The 17,025-nt window shown below is 36.1% G+C and overlaps 1 protein-coding gene across 4 annotated transcripts in view; it reads right to left on the minus strand.

The window, feature by feature from the left end:
• Positions 1-17,025, minus strand: part of LOC141427289 (uncharacterized) — a 45,715-nt gene that overhangs the window by 23,228 nt on the left and 5,462 nt on the right. For all 4 annotated transcript variants that reach the window (XM_074086591.1, XM_074086593.1, XM_074086590.1 and 1 more), the window contains exon 2: positions 1,521-1,678. In XM_074086591.1, the coding sequence (XP_073942692.1) occupies positions 1,521-1,678 (158 nt within the window). The remainder of the gene's footprint in view (positions 1-1,520; positions 1,679-17,025) is intronic.

Consider the following 17,025-nt stretch of genomic DNA (forward strand, 5'->3'; position numbering starts at 1 on the left):
ACTCCGCGACAACAATTATGTAGATTAAAAAATATCTAAAAATGGAACTCATCAGAAATACTCGTAGGTCACACCAAAAATACTTTTTTTTTATTCGACTGGATGGCAAACCGAGAAAGTGGGTCTCCTGATGATAAGAGATCACCACCGCCCATAAACCAGGGGTATTGCAGATGCGTTGCCAACCTAGAGGCCTAAGATGGGATACCTGAAGTGCTAGTAATTTCACCGGCTGTCTTACTCTCCACGCCGAAACGCAACAGTGCAAGCACTGCTGCTTCACGGCAGGATTCAAAGTCAAAGTCAAAATATCTTTATTCAATTTAGGTTATAACAAGCATTTATGAATGTCAAAAAAAATCTACCAGCGGTTCGGAAAAACCTCTGTTGAGATGAATCCGAGATTAGCGAGCAAGATGGTGGTAGCAATCCGGGCGGACCTTGCACAAGGTCCTACCACCTGCAAAATCACACTAAAGCCACTATGGCAATTGCTGCACGTGATTTGCTTCGTCTTTCTGTTTTTATATTGTATTGCGTTGTATAACTCCTTATTGCACAAAACACACGCAATTAACAGGTAACAAGATAAAGAGATGTATATTATAACTTATCCATTAAAGTGATTTCTTCCAGTTGGCCTTTGAACGATTTATAGTTACAAGAGGACCTTAGTAGACACTATAATAAATGTAAAGACAAAAGGATAGAAAACTTTAACTTTGAAAAGTAACCTTAATGTTTGAGACCTAATACTATGTTTATATTTATTGGGGCAAAAAAATCCACATTATTAATTAATAAATCACAAACCAATCGGAATTACTTATAATTGATTTCAAAGAATTACCATCTACGTATTAAAACATCATTTAATTTCCTTAGTAACATACATAATATTTAATTATTTCCTATGGGTGCTGATTCTCATTACACTGAAGTGAGTGAACTGTAATACGATTAATTAGTCATATCTTAATAATTAACCATAAATGTTGAATATTTTTACTGATTAAAGCTGGAAACTATATTATTTTCCTCTGGTTAGTTGGTTTGACTGAAAAGCCTACTAAATATGGGATTTAAAAATTCTGATTGTCATTTTTTTCCCGACTACGGCAAAGCAAAAGGAAGAGTACACGTATGTTCCACCGTCTAGATAACTCACCAAATTTTGATAAATAAGGTGTCAATTAAGGATGGACTGAAATATGTTTTACATTCGGTTTAACCGAAACTCTCTTCCATGTATATTTTTATTGTTATTTGACACAGGCTCCTCTTCTGCCTAGTTCGGGGGTCCGCCGGATATCTCACAATACGAATGTAGGTACCTACATATTTTCAATGATGGTTTATAAATAAATTTATTCATATTCTTACTATTATACCTGGGTATAATACATTATTTATTTTCTTGTGTACATTTCATCATCCTTTCGTGAATTTCTTGTAATTACCCGAAATTTATTTAAAATGTATTTTTTCAGAAGGTAATAAATCTGTCTAGCTACAGATACCTCATAATCTCTTCAGCTGCTAATCCTTCAGCCAGCATCTCCAGCTGTTTCGGGGACATCCTGCTTATGGCCGCCAGGTCTATGATATCCAAGCCCAGCTGCGCGGGCGCAGGCGAAGGCGCAGCGTGCGACGTCGATAGGTAGATACACATCCATAGCTGAAAGAGGAAGTTAGAGTTAAGAATAGTGTTGTTTATAGTCTAACGATGGACAAAATATGAATAGAATTATATCGATAGAATCGTCAGGACGAGATCGCCTTTGCCTTTAGACATAAAACCGCCTATTTTCTACCTAGCTTGTGATGTTCGATAAAATAATAAGTATTTTTAAATTATAAGTTTTGTATGGTATTTTTTATATATAACTAATGAATATTATATTATTACCGAACTATGAACAATGAAGAAATACGAAATACTTCAAAAAAGTCTTGGGATACCTAATCATTATCACCGTGGGTACTAAAATTTTGAAAAATATTGGTATCCAAAAAAAAATACCGATTTATAAAATTTTAACGGCTCAACTCACGATAATTATAAGCCAAGAACAGTTCAATTAGTTTCTCATAGTAATGGAATTTCGTGATCTGTCTAAATTGGCCAATCGTGATTCAACACTCACCGTTTAACGATTTGCCTAGTGACGTTTAGGCAGATCACGAAATTCCTAGGCATATCATGAAACGCCGCCATTTCATGATTTGGCCAGTTTAGGCAGATCACGAAATTCCTGGGCATATCATGAAACGCCGCCATTCGGTTCTGGCACTTCGCCAGCCGCTACCGTGGCACGCTCGCTTCGCTCGCTCGGCTCGTGCATTGTGGTTGCAATTCATGCTAACCACTCCTCGCGGCATATCACGATGTGCCCGGTATAGAGCTAGGAATATTGACGAATGCGTTGCTCTAATCGATCTGCCGTATTGTTTCTCAGGCACATCGTGATATGCCTGGTCAACTTTTAGGCATATCATTTCACGATATGCCTAGGAATTTCGTGATCTGGCGGATTTTACGATCGGCCGCCGACATTTATGCGGTATTGCCACGACTTACAATTTCGATGGAGTGGATTGTAGAGGTATATGACAACTATCGATTGTGAAACTGCCGATAGTGTGATTACACTAGCAAGGAAATAGATGTCAGGTGTATTTTACGATGCATTTGATGGTAGGAATATAAACCGCATATTTTGATGTCGTGGTCTGAGAAATGTTGTTTAGGTTGTTTGGAGAGATGGCTTTGAGCGAAATTACGTAGCTAATAAATGGGCACTAAAAAATAGAATAGGCTAGTTGACCCTTTTTACCCGACTGCGAAGAAGGAGGGTTGTGTTTGATGCGTATTTTATGTATGTATGTATGTCTATTCCTATGTCCTCTCGTATCTACTCAACGGCCTAACCGATTTTGATAAATGATACGTTATTGGGTTCGTCTTGATGACGCGAGTGACACTGGGTAAGTAAATGAAATTATTGAAAAATCAAAATGGCGGATTTTTGGCGCCAAATTGTAAGTTTTCAAAAAATGTTTTTTATTCAAACCTATCGAGTGGGGTATCAAATGAAAGCTAATAATAAGCCTTTTCTAAATATATACGGGTTATAATAGTTTTAATCAACCATTTTCACAGAACTAGTAAAAAAGTGTGAAATAAAACATAAATTTAAATTTTTGAAGGCAGTCGGGTTTTTATATTTTTTTATTTATATTTTTTATCAATGGAATTAAGAGAAATATATTTTATTTATTATAAGCTTTTATTTAGTTTCACCTGTCCCGTTGTCTGTCTGTCTGTAATTAAATATTGCATGTCAAATTCGACCAACTCCCAGTAGTTGGATCGACTTGAAATTTGGTATACTTGTATGTAAATTACGTGACAATACAATAATCTGGTAGTGACATCCTGGTAGTCCGGCCAGGATTGTCTCCACAGGACGGAACTCTTCAATGGTTTAATGGCATCGACTTGAAATTTGGTATGCAAATGTAGTTTGGGTGACAATACAAGTACAGTCAGCAAAAAGTAGTCAGCAAAAAAAAGCTTGTATTATAAATGATTTTTTTACCAATAACTTGTTTATGTTATGTACTTAGTCGTCACCGTGGTAGCGGGAGAGTTACTGAAATATTTCGGAGCAGTATCACATGCAATTTGTCTTAACTATAAGAACAGCGGCTTTTTTTAATGCTAAAAAACTAAATGTATATTTTTAATTACACCTAATATTTTCCACACTGCATCTTTTGAAACATTTTTTGCAATAACGGATACAGATGCCCTGGTTAAAAACATGTTATTTCTCGTTCTGGCACAAGTGAAGAGTTTACGCCCCGCGTATGGTAATTTATAGCTTATAATGTTGCTTTTTGCAATATTTAGTAAGATGACTACGGTTGCCAGTGAAGCATGTAACATTACTTGTTTTTAAGTAGGTTAGAAGATGCAGTATGGTTTATGTCAATCCAATTTATAGAAAGGGTAAACAAAGACGCCATTAACCCGACCACAGACATTTAATGATGTGAAAACCTAGAACAGACCTAGAATCTATTGCAAAATAATTAGTCTGTTCAGTAAATCGATTAATTTATTAATTGACTAGATGGAAGTATTTTTGTCTATTTTATTATTTACTTACAATATTTCATTTAATTCCAAAGACTGTTTGTTCAATTACAAAAGCAGTAACTATTTATTAATTTTAAGGTAAATAAATAATAATCGCTTATTCAATCGTTCATCAATATTAATCAATTTTTAAAATGTCTAATTCTCCATTATCTCTACGCTAGTCTATGCTACTACAGATTATACGGGCCAATCAACTATTTTACCGACACTTTGGGCGTCTCCTGCATTACCAAAATTGTCTCTGGCGTTACCATAAAATCGTACTTCGAACAAGATATTTCACGGTTTAATAGGTTGAACTTACGTAGGATGGCACATTTATATACACCATCTATTAAAATTACAGAAAAAACATGTTTACTTACAAAAATTTGCAATTGTTTGAAAAATGTCGCGGACAGATTAGTGTCGGTAAAAAAGTTGATTGGCCCATACACGAGTTTCATTCAAAAAATAACGTCAGATTTTAACGAAGATTTTTCAAATGAAAATTAAATTTTATTGAAATCAAGTGAATTATGGTGAAAAAAGTGATTAGACGTCTGTCTGTCTGTCTGTGATTATACATAAATGTGTTATTGATTCGATCCAGTGGGTGTTTATACAAGAATTTTGATGAAATCAGTTTGTTTACACTGTCCATAAATTGGTTTGGCATAACGTATAATCTAATGTAAGACAGATGTGCAGACAAAGTGCAGGGCTACTACGAAATTCGAAAATCGGAGTTCGTCGTGTCGTTTGATCCCTCTGACTATTTAATACGAGAGCGAGAGGGTCGAAAAGATACGAACTTCGATTTTCGAACTTCGAAGTAGGCCCTCTGACGCCATATTGTTCACCGCGATGACGTTGGCGGTCGCATTCATCATGTCTTTCTACCCTCGTCTTACGCCGTGTGACAGAAAGCAGTGGTGAAAATGATTGTGATTTCAAGTGTGTCAAAATCGAAGTTCGTGTCGTTCCGTCCCTCTGACGCTTAAAATATTTAATACGAGACTGAGATTCGGTACGATACGAACTTCGATTTTCGAATTTCGGTGTAGGCCCTCTGGTTAGAGCAGCGTTAACGGTGGATGCAGGCTGCTTCCAACAGTAGCAACTGGAGGTCTGTGTATAACAGTGGACTTCCAACGGCTGTTATGATGATGGATGATCATTTTATAAAAATAATAACCTGGCTGGTGTGCGTAAATAAGCATAATCGCAAGTGGTGGTACTGTTGGGGTCGTTAATAAACCATTTTTCTTTCTTTCTAATATAAGAATAATAATTATGCCTTTTAATCATCTTGGTCACTGATAGCAGATTGTACAACAAGAGCATAAAACGAGCCATTTTACCCGAGGCGTTCATATACTTCGGCGAGGGTGAATAGACACGTCGAGGGGAAATTTGGTTTAGCGCTCGAGTTTTACACTCTGCTTTTCACTTCGATTGCGAGGAGATCAAATAACAACAGTAGAAACATTGTTCACTTACTAGGTACCTTCTATTTTTCATGCATTGCTGAGATAATAATAAATATTTAGCTTTATTGATTTATTTTGATTTATTTGATTGATTTTGAGTTTTATATAAATTAAAAATTATTATAAAAATATATAGAAACTTTTTTTATTCGGCTGGATGGTAAACGAGCAAGTGGGTCTCCTGATGGTAAGAGATCACCACCGCCCATAGACACCTGCAACACCAGGGCGATTGCAGATCCGTTGCCAACCTAGAGGCGATACCTCAACTACTTTCTTGTTTGTGTCAACAGCCACTTACGACAACTTTAATTGTATTCGAAATAAGGAAAAAAAACCGTTTAGTTCCTGAAATTGTCTTTTTTAACCCCCGACGCAAAAAGAGGGGTGTTATAAGTTTGACCGCTATGTGTGTCTGTCTGTCTGTGTTTGTGTCCGTGGCACCGTAACTCTTAAACGGGTGAACCGATTTGTTGGCGGTTTTTTTCTTTGAAAGCAGGTTTTCTAGCGATGGTTCTTAGACATGTTTTATCAAATTAAGTAAAGCCGTTTTTGAGATATTGAACTTTGAAGTGACAATGTCGGGGGCTTTCAAACTTTTTGTTGGTTAGGTTATTTATAAGGTACATTTTAAGCGACAGATAGTAAACCGTGTTCAAAATCAAAAACGTTTATTCTATTAGAGGCCACAAAAAGCTCTTTTACTTCTGATTTTTTTGTAACCAGCACTTTCGGAAACACCATTTCATTGTCAAGAAGAATGTGCAGCAAGAAAGTTTTTTTTTTTTCATAATAATAATAAGCAAGACATACAATATGTTAGGTTAAGCATAATACGCATTTGTAATAGCAAATTTAATAAGAGGGTTTAGATTTTCTCTGTCGATTTTGACACCAAAGGTATACTATACTAAGAACCATCAACAAAAAAGATGTATTTAATTTAGAATCAAAAACATAAACATAAAGTTATCAAATAGAAGTTGCAATTAAGTTAACTTTTAATAAACTAACTTTGTCCTATTTATTCAAATTCATCTTCATTTTGGTCAAAGTACAAATTAAGTATCCGCTTTTAAAACTACGTGCATACCTAATAGAGCCGTTGTCATTCCTTCTGATGCAACGCGCATACCTGTCTCTATCCCCCCAATAGCGAGCGAGAGCGACAGCACGATGTTGTCATAGTAACGGTAAAGATCATGTCATCGGTCGCACGCGCCTTGGCAGTGAAAAGCGAAAGCTGTGACGTCACACGACGTAAGCCAAAGCAATCGCTGCGGTGCGCCACTTCCTCGCCATTTTAAATGTTTGTTCCTGTATTTAAAATTACACTTAAAACTTATTACGAACATACCATGAAGGAAACCTGCGACACGTGCATAGATATTCTAATTTTTACAAATTCAAAACCTTTATTCTGCAAGTAGGCTGCAAAGAGCTCTTTTACATGGCACTTTTTTTAAAACTAAATTAAGCCAAGAAGTATGCGCCGCGAGAAACTTGGCAGAGTTATTTTTTCAAAATAAACTAAAAATAAATAATTACAAATAAAATATATATAAATTCCATTATAAAACTAAAGAAAAAAATACATAAAAATGCAGGTATCCCTTTAGCCTTGCCCTTAGTTACAAAACTTAAAATAAACATGGCGACGACCGGATGGCCAAGTGGTTAGAGAACCTGACTACGAAGCTCGAGGTCCCGGGTTCGATCCACAGCCGGGGCAGATATTTGTATGAATAATACGAATGTTTGTTCTCGGGTCTTGGATGTTTAATATGTATTTAAGTATGTATTTATCTCTATAAGTATGTTTATCCGTTGCCTAGTATCCATAGTCCAAGCTTTGTTTAGTTTGGGACTAGGTCAATTGTTGTCAAGGTATCCCATGATATTTATTTATTTATTAGCTATGTCTACCAAATCTAAGGTCCAAGGCCTGTGCCATACATCATCACCTATATCGACCTATAAGCCGAGATGATGATGATGAATGATTTCTGGTGTATCTATAACAAGACTTTACCCGCAGCTTTGGTCATATAAACCAATTAGGTGTGGGAGTTGAAGTTCTGGGAGTTTAATTAATTCCCAAGGGAATAACCAATATTGATTTTATATTGTACAGCCGAGCTCATAAATTCATAATTAGATAATTATGGTATTTATACAGGTTTTGTTTCTCACCGAAAATTTCATTGATATTTCGCTCATGTATTCCGAAAAACTTAAAACGTGTGCGTGCCCGGTCTCGAAACCATGATTATTTGCTTGTGAGTGCAAACCTCTAGACTAGACTATCACTTTTGTTTCGTATGTATGATAGACGGAAAACGAGTAAGGCGTCATCTGATGGAAAGCAATCACCGCCGCCCTTGGACATTCATTACATAAGCTGAGTTACGGATGCGTTGCCGGCCCTTTGAGAGAGGAGTAGGCTCGGTTTTTGAAGACTTTATGTCACGACCATGACTTCGTCACGACTTTGAGTAAGTATATTAAAATTCAAATTCCTTTATTCTTAGGCGTGGAAGTGGTGATGCGCTAGAGAAACGATAAGACTTAATGTTTTTTAAATATTCTCTTTGAAAGTGTGTTTCCGCACGCTTGGCGCCTTTAAAAATTTGAAAAGTTTCTTCACAGAGTACTTATAGGTACATACTGAAAAGTTTCTTACCTCTATTCGCAATAAAATGTATTGAAAGATCTTCATAAGTCTAGCAATAACTCTAACAGTAGGTAGCTAATAGTCTTTTACTTTTACACTGTGTTTAGATTTTAGAGTTTTATTTTTTATTAGTTCGAGCGAGAAAAGGAGTTGGTATACATATAAAAATCTCAAAAAACCTAGGTACAGTATGATTATCTCCACTTTGACACTCGGCAATTCCACAATAATTGAAATTAGGATTTGGTCAGGGCCGCGACGTCGTCTAATCCGGCTTTGAATATTAGACAAGGTAAAAAGCTACATAGTAAAAACAAAACAAATAGTTATTTGTCGTAATTTGTTTTTAATTTACCTTTACGATTTAGGTAAACCGAGACATTTAGACCTTTCATCTCACGTTTCAAAAAAGAGTGGAAATGGAGATAACGGCCAGAGCGGTCCGAAATAACAAGCTGGGCTACTACGAAACTCGAAAATCGAAGTTCGTATCGTACCGTCCCGCCGACTCTTATATTATTTAATACGAGAGTGAGAGGGACGGTACGATACGAACTTCGATTTTCGAGTTTCGTAGTAGCCCTGAAGATTATGACTTCTTATTCAGCGGGAGCGCATCTATGCAGTTCGCCATTAAAATGTAGTAAATGTGCACCCAAATTCTGCTACACTTCAGACACATAAAAATATGCGCTTAATAATCAGTTGCCCGAACAGATTAATGCCCATCATGTTTTGAACGTAATCGCACGCGCGAGCGAGCGCAAAACGGAACGCAAACGTACTATTATTCAGTCTGTGGTGTGGTAAAGAAGTCGAAACCGTTAGGAGACGTTTACATTTGAAACTAAACGCTTTTCATGCTTGATTTTTTTGTTTATTTGAAGTTTGAACTTTGTTCTAAGCGACCAGTCTTTTGTGATAATTTTTTTACGGATGAACTATGGAGTAGGTATTTTAAGTTTCCATTATTATGCAAAAAAAAAACTCCGCTGTCTGTCACAGGAGTTCTTATTAATTCAGCAGTGGACTGGACGTCTTTCAGCTAACGATTAATCATGCTGAATTCAACAAAACTTTTTCAATTAGATCATTTTAAATCATTGAGTCCATTTTAGCAAAAAATCAAAAACATTCACCGCAACCTTTGCACTTTGACCCTGGTCTTACAACCGGCAGCTTTTTTTATATTGTATATAAATATATTTTTATTCTATACAAGCCTAGCCTTAAGTTTAGCCATTAACTAATAGACCCAACTATATGTCTATGGCTATTATGTATTCGTAGGTACCTAATAACTAATGCTCCCTGTATATTTACACATCCTTATGCTGCCACATGCTTGGCAAACAACGGCAAACAGCGAACACCAAGCAACGAACAAGTACGTGTGGATAGGTGTTCTCCTGTGTTTACCTGTTTTTGTTCGTGTTTGCCAGTGATCGGCGTCGGTGTCGGTTTTTGTGCACAAATCAAAGGGTATTCGACAAACTTATTTACGATGTATCCAAATGCTTGTCTGTAGTAAACGTGTTTGCGATGTAACCAAACCTTGTACGATTTCTGTGAATTTTGATCATCCACCAACGTCTTGGTTTCCTTGTTTTTCGTTTAATTTCATTTTGCTTTCTTTATAATAAAAATAGGTCAACCCGAGAGTAATCGCTGCCACAACAAGCTCGTCGTCCGCCATGTTTGCCAATCCGGCCATTTTCGCCACGCCTGGGGATGCCGTGTTTGTGTTGGGGGATTGTGGTCAGTGTTTGGCAAGTGTTTGGTATTTGTGACAAACACCAAGCATGTGGAGACGGCATTAAGCAAACAGCTGACACTGCACTATAATCTCTATGCCGACACGCGCCTATTACCGAGGGCATAGGCGCGTCAAATTGTGGACCTAACCTAAACGTAGCCAATCAACGACTTCCTTTTAAGACATTTTTTTCCAATGCCGTTTGTTAGTACCAATACGCTTGCGGCCTAGCTGAGTCATTAAGACAGTGATTTTAATGTTTTTGGCACTTCTCTTTTCGATGTTGTTAGTAAGGAAAGTAAAATATAAGTATGATTGAAATTGTAATGTTATTTTCCAAAATGTATTTTCTCACAAATTACAAATTACCCTCAGGCATTGCTCAAGTCTGCCTATACAACTCGTAAAGCTAATATGCTTAAATACTTAAAATTGAACTTTTAAAGGAACATTAAACATCTCACTTGCATTAAAGGCAACCGTAATTACACCGAGCTAGACGTTGCAACTGCGTTAAACCGGTTCCCGACCGCTTTCTTTCTGTATCATGTTAAATGGAGACTTAAGTCCGTCGGTAGGATCATAAAAGAGATCTGGTATGCTCACTGATTCATGCGGAAAACCCATCTTGGAGCTGCTGTGACGGTAACCAAAGGGGGCCAAAGTGACTCTTATTTCTTTATAGACCCTGGTGGCCTAATGTAACCATTTATGATTGTAATAGTAGATTGTACAACAAGAGCATATTAAAGCGAGCCATTTTAGTCCAGACGTTCATATAGCCACCCGACCCGGTACGCTCGTAATGCTCGAGTTTTACACTGCTTTTCACTTAGATTTCGCGAGGAAATGAAATAGCAACAGTGGAAACAATTATTCACTTTCTATGTACCTTTTATTTTTTATGCATATATATTTTTTTTAATTTTACTGGTTTATTTTGTTTGATTTGATTGATTTTTAGTTTTATATAAATTAGTTTGTGGCTGTTGACACCAGGTTACCTTACTCTTAGAGGAAGATTATTTATTCAAATGTTTTGCTCTATTTCTCGATCCTTGTTTTCTGATTGTTCTTCTCTACCACTCAAAGGTTGACTGGCAGAGATCCCTTCAGGGATAAGTCCGTCTTTGTACTTAAAACTTTCTTTTTCCGTAACCTTTTTGTACAATAAAGAGTATAACAAATAAATAAATAAGATTTTATTTTATGCTCTAGAGCATAAGAAGTCATTTTAAGTCGCCTAGATACAGCATAAACACGAACTTTAAGCGCATGAGAAGTGAAAAAAATATTTATCCAAGTGTCTACATCATGTAGGTAGACTAACTAGGTACATAACAAAATATAAAGTTCTACATTTTGGAATAAATAACATTCGTTCACTTGCTCGTTTCGATATTTCTCCAATCAGACTAGAACCTGACTGTGTTTCTTGTCTTTTCATCTCAGACCGGCCTGATAAAGATTAGGATAAAAAAACCCGGCGAAGAGCGTGTCGGACACGCCGAAAAATAGGTTCCGTAGCATTTCTAAAAATTTCGTATTTTATACGGAATCTTCCAAGTTAAGGTAACTTAGTTCTCTTTGCGTTTTCTTTAGGGTCTAGGTATACAACGGGGAGTGCTCCGATGAACTCTTCGGGCTGATCCCGGCTTCTAAATTGCATCACCGCACTACTCGGCATAAAAGTAGCTTCCATCAACATCATCTTGATGGGTGGCGGTCATCCACAATAGGTGAACCGTTGCTCGTTTGTCTGCTATTACGTTAAAAAAAATCATTTGTGAAAATGTCGATAAACTCAACTCGTAGGTACACTACCGCTGACACAATGTTATCTTCATCATCCAAAGAACTTTTTTATTTCAAAATTCTTAATAAATATCTTTAAATGTCTGGTTTTGCGAGCTCATCTCATCTAACATCACAGTCACATCGCGTTCACAAAACAAGGAAGTAGAATAAAGAATACATGGACCTTCCTTACTGGCAAGAAATGTCATTTCACGGCCATAAACTAAACTCAATTACCTTCCTAAGCACTCTGCGACCACGCACGCGACGAGTATTTTGCAGACTAAGGTACCTACTCTGAAAGTCAATGTTTTCTATGGTTTAGATAATTATCTATGTAAGTTATAAGTTAGGCGAGATTTAATGTTTCTACACCTAAGTGCATTAATCTCGGCCTATATGTCTCACTGTAGGACACTGACCTCTCAGAATGAGGGCTTCGACCGTAGTTACCACGCATGTTCAATAAGGATTGGGAATTTCACACAAATGTCAAAAATCCTAAGTGCGGGTTCGGCGCGAACTCACGACCATCTGTTTAGGTCATAGTTTAAACCACTAGGATTCCAACGTCACGAGACACTTTTGCTTGAAGTAGGTCATCATCATCATCAGCCTAGACAGTCCACTGCTGGACATAGGCCTCTTCCATTGAAGTAGGTACTTATTGACAATTACGAGTGAACGTTTTAATATAATAGATTCTGTAGGTACTGTACTAACCTCTTGTGTCCGTTGATTCGATGCTGGCAGCATAGCTCTAATTTTAAAATAATAATAGGAAACGGACGCAAGGGTGTTAAACAGAAGACTTGTATGCTAGCTGCCAACGTAATAACGTGATCTTGAAATATACAAAAAATATTCAAAAGTATTGATTTTATTTGCTTAAAAACTTGATAGGGAAATATTAAGCTAGTGGACCGTCCGTCCACTACAGTACCTACTTTAAAATAATCATAAGCTTTTCTTTTTGGTTGGTATCACGTGATTGTTGTCACATCTATGTTAAGATTTCTAATCGATATCTCACAATGTTGCATCCGTCTTTTGCTGATGATAATTGTGAAGCTCCACAAAGTATACCTGATTCAATTTGACGTTGAATGATTCAATTAATATTTGCTTTGTTCAAAAATCCACAATTTTAATAACAGATATGACTTGTTACCGCAGACATAAGTGCATCATAATCAATCACACCATAATTACATACTGTTAGGTATGTGGTAGTTCGGTTATTTGACGTAAACTTTTCTATGACAAGGCATTCATCGTCATCATTATCATCATCATAACGGCCGTAGGAAGTCCATTCCAGTCCGACGACCGGATGGCTAAGTGGTTAGAGCACCTGACTACGAAGCTTGAGGTCCTGGGTTCGAATCCCGGCCGGGGCAGATATTTGTGTGAATAACACGAATGTTTGTTCTCGGGTCTTGGATGTTTAATATGTATTTAAGTATGCATTTATCTATATAAGTATGTTTATCCGTTGCCTAGTATCCATAGTACAAGCTTTGCTTAGTTTGGGACTAGGTCAATTGGTGTCAAGTGTCCCATGATATTTATATTTATATTTATATTCATTGTAGGATAGCCTCTCACTTAACAACAACAAAGACTTTATTAGACTTTTTTCATGTGGTATTTCGCTGATATTCATATTCAATGAACTAAAACTTATTTTTTACCTTCCTTTTTGCTATCAAGCTGCGCTCCACTGCTGTTGGAGGAGCAAGGTTAAATGAAGACTTTTGCTGTTAGTCTTTGATAGCTTTAATAATTTACCGCGCGAGAGTAAGCTGGCAAACGGGCCTTGGAACGGGGAGCACGCAAAGAGGTACTGCTATTGGGCCAATCTCACTCGACGCTAAGGGAGATGTCATAGTTTCGGAAAGACTAAGTTTTCAACTTTAAAGAGCAAATTTTTATTAAAATCGAGCGTCCTCCCCCTCTAAAATCTAAACAAGTGGGTGGAAATTTTTGAAAAAATTCAGGATGGTAGGTAGTAAGTATATCAAACTTTCAAGGAAAACTATAACGGCTAAGTTTGCTTTAGAATTATTAGTAGTTTAAGAGTAAATAGCAGCCTAAGGTATAAAATATACCTAATGTAATACATTTCTAACCAAACGTACATTTTAAGGTCCTTGTGGGTTCTCAAGTTTAAAGGTATTATCCAAAAAAAAAAAAAAAACAAAATGGTTTGTTAAAAGCAAAAAAAAAATAACAAATCCATTTTAACATCCTGCGTGATTGGTCATATCCCTTACAGATTTGTTCTAATCTCTGTTTTGGCCATTTTCCGGTGTCAGATATATAATATACACTAAAATACATATATTAAATGACTCACTATGACTCACAATTTGTTTTGTGTAGCTGGGCTAACTTCTCGTTATACCGACTGACTCAAATACGCGGTGATCAAATACAATTTAGGCTATAACAAAATTAACACTGAATGCTAATTTATTACCACAGGTCCGGAAAAACTTCAAGTGAGGAAAATCCGGTCCATGTAGCGCTACAAAATTACAAAAAATATTATTCATCAAACAGATACAAATTGTCAATAAGATAAATCTAAGATGTGTTATAAAATTAAAGATTGTACAATCAGCAGTAAGTAGTGGATAACCGGTTTCGGTGCTCATAATGATCTACACACGACTCTCTGCCATGGTAATAAGAGTGTTTAGATCATTGTGAGCACCACAACCGCTTATCTACTTCTGCTGCTCATTGTATCATGGACAGAGAGAGATTTCCGATCCGCATTGACGATCCATTATTTTCAATACTTATGGAACTGTGTTCAAAATGTACTTGTGTTGTAAGTCATTAAATTTTGTATAGTAATTTGTATTGTAACTCTCTATTATTGTACTATTATTGTATTGTACTATATGAAAATTAGTTAACAAGAGAAAGAGATGTACAAAGGCGAACTTGTCCCTTAAAGGGATCTCTTCCAGTTAACCTTTGAATGATTGAAAGGACAACAGAAACAAGAGCATTAATAGTTATTTGTGCAACAAGAGAGCAAAGTTGTTTTTTGGTGCGAGTGTTGAATTTGAATCCCGAGCAAGCGAAGGATTCTATAATTAAATCACGAGCATAGCAAGTGATTCTAGGTTAGAATCCTGAGAGCAGTGAGGGGTACAAACACACGAGATGCAAAAAACTTTGGTCTCGTGTGACACATACAAGTTTTGACCTCAGCACCGAGAACATAGGTTAAAATAAATTCACATATACTTACCCATTTACAATACAAACAATATAAATATAAATATATAATCCGATTATTAAGAAACAAACATAATAATCACATTTAAAACCTTTACTCAAAAATAATACTACTGTCGCCATTACATGTTTAAAAAGTCACCAAAAGGTTTAAAATGCCAGACAATGATCAAGTCTCCGGCAAGTATAGAGGTTCTGAATTCGGAACGAAAAAGTTTTCAGTAGGTATGATACAAATCTCATACTCATAACATGCATTGTAATTTGAACTTAAAACTACTTACTTGTAAAATATGTCATATTTTTAGTACGGTACTGTATTTTGCACCACTGTCTAGTCTAGAATTTATATAAAGTAATTAAAAGTTACTTTGTCTCACGGAGTGCGCAAAATGCGATTTTGCTTACTGATTTTTCATAGCAAAACCTGCCTGTTTGAGCTGCTGAGGTGAAAATAACACTGTAAATCAGATTAAAAAATACATCGTTGCTGTAACATTATTTTATTGAATTAGATGTTTACTTAATTGAAATGCGTAGACTACTGATTCAGGCTGTAATTTCCCATTCGTATTGTGTTTTAATTGAAAACAAATTTTATTTACTTGCATGAGCTGACGTAAGGTACAAAACTACATAACAATTCACCCTTCCTATATAGCGTGTATTTTTGATACTACCTCAAACTGTAACCAGACGAAGATTTAAGTGCTGTGAACCGATATCAAAACAAATTGTTAATTTTATATGAACTACCAGAGCATAATTAATTTTTGAAATATTTTCGAGCAGCAATGTAATGCGCACAATGATTTGAATATGGGAGAAACGTTCTGTGACAGCTGTCACCTCAACAAATGCGACGTTTTGAATAAAAACAAAGTAGTATCATGAAGTGATACATTGCGTGCTAATTAATTATGTAAGGAAAATAATAAGTCCTTTTTTTTACTAAAACATAATAAAATGTGATTATTAGAGCCTTCACTAATTACCCGTAAAGTTTGAGGTCGTCTCAAAAATACACGCTGTATTGGACCGCTTTGAAAATTAGATGACGTTGCAAGTAATAACTAGCCGACGAATAGTTCAGTCAGTAAAAAGCTTTATTTACTGTAGAAAAGCCTTTACCTGTGACTTCACACGCGTAAACCAATTAATTGAATTTCCGGGATTTCGCAAAAGTTCCCTTGGAATGGTCACAAAAATTACATCGTGAATTTCAATCATTGCAAAACCCGCTCCAAATTTCATGTCTAATCCTAGCGGATGTAATTTAATGTGCTAAGGTTACTATAGAAATGTTTATAAAGTCGCGAGTTTTCTCAAATATTCTAATTAGAGAAGTTCGATAGTGCGTACCCGTAAAAACATTCTTAAAATATTATTGCGTTATTTCAAAACAGTTTCCGTTTCAGTAAAGTCATATTTTCTAATCAAATAGATATGTGATCAGAGAGATTGTCAGGCATATTTAAGTATTTTTGTTTAGCTCGATTGCAAAATATTCAAATAGCGACAAAACATTTTGATAATGCTCGTTTAACATAAATAAGTGCCGAAAAACACCTTTTGTACTTCTCAACTTTAGCACCTAAAGACCCTATTTATAACGAACTGACAAAGCAATTTTCGTAAACAATTCGCATTACATAACTGACACATTGTTGTGCCAACGTAACGGAGATCTCTATATCTCAACCGGTTTGAAAAAAGGAAGGAAATGAGTTTCTACTCTTTTGTTGGTCTGAAGACTGATGATACGTTTCACGTCCGTTCATGTGTTACAATTTTAAAGCTAGTGACCTGTTTAAGGGGAATGATTTAGTAAGATTAAAAAAAAACTAACTTTATCCGTGCTTTTGACTAGGTCTAGTGGTTGAATTGAAATTCCGGGATTTCA

The sequence above is a fragment of the Choristoneura fumiferana genome, chromosome 4 (genome assembly GCF_025370935.1).
Source record: "Choristoneura fumiferana chromosome 4, NRCan_CFum_1, whole genome shotgun sequence".
NCBI classification, from domain to species: domain Eukaryota; kingdom Metazoa; phylum Arthropoda; class Insecta; order Lepidoptera; family Tortricidae; genus Choristoneura; species Choristoneura fumiferana.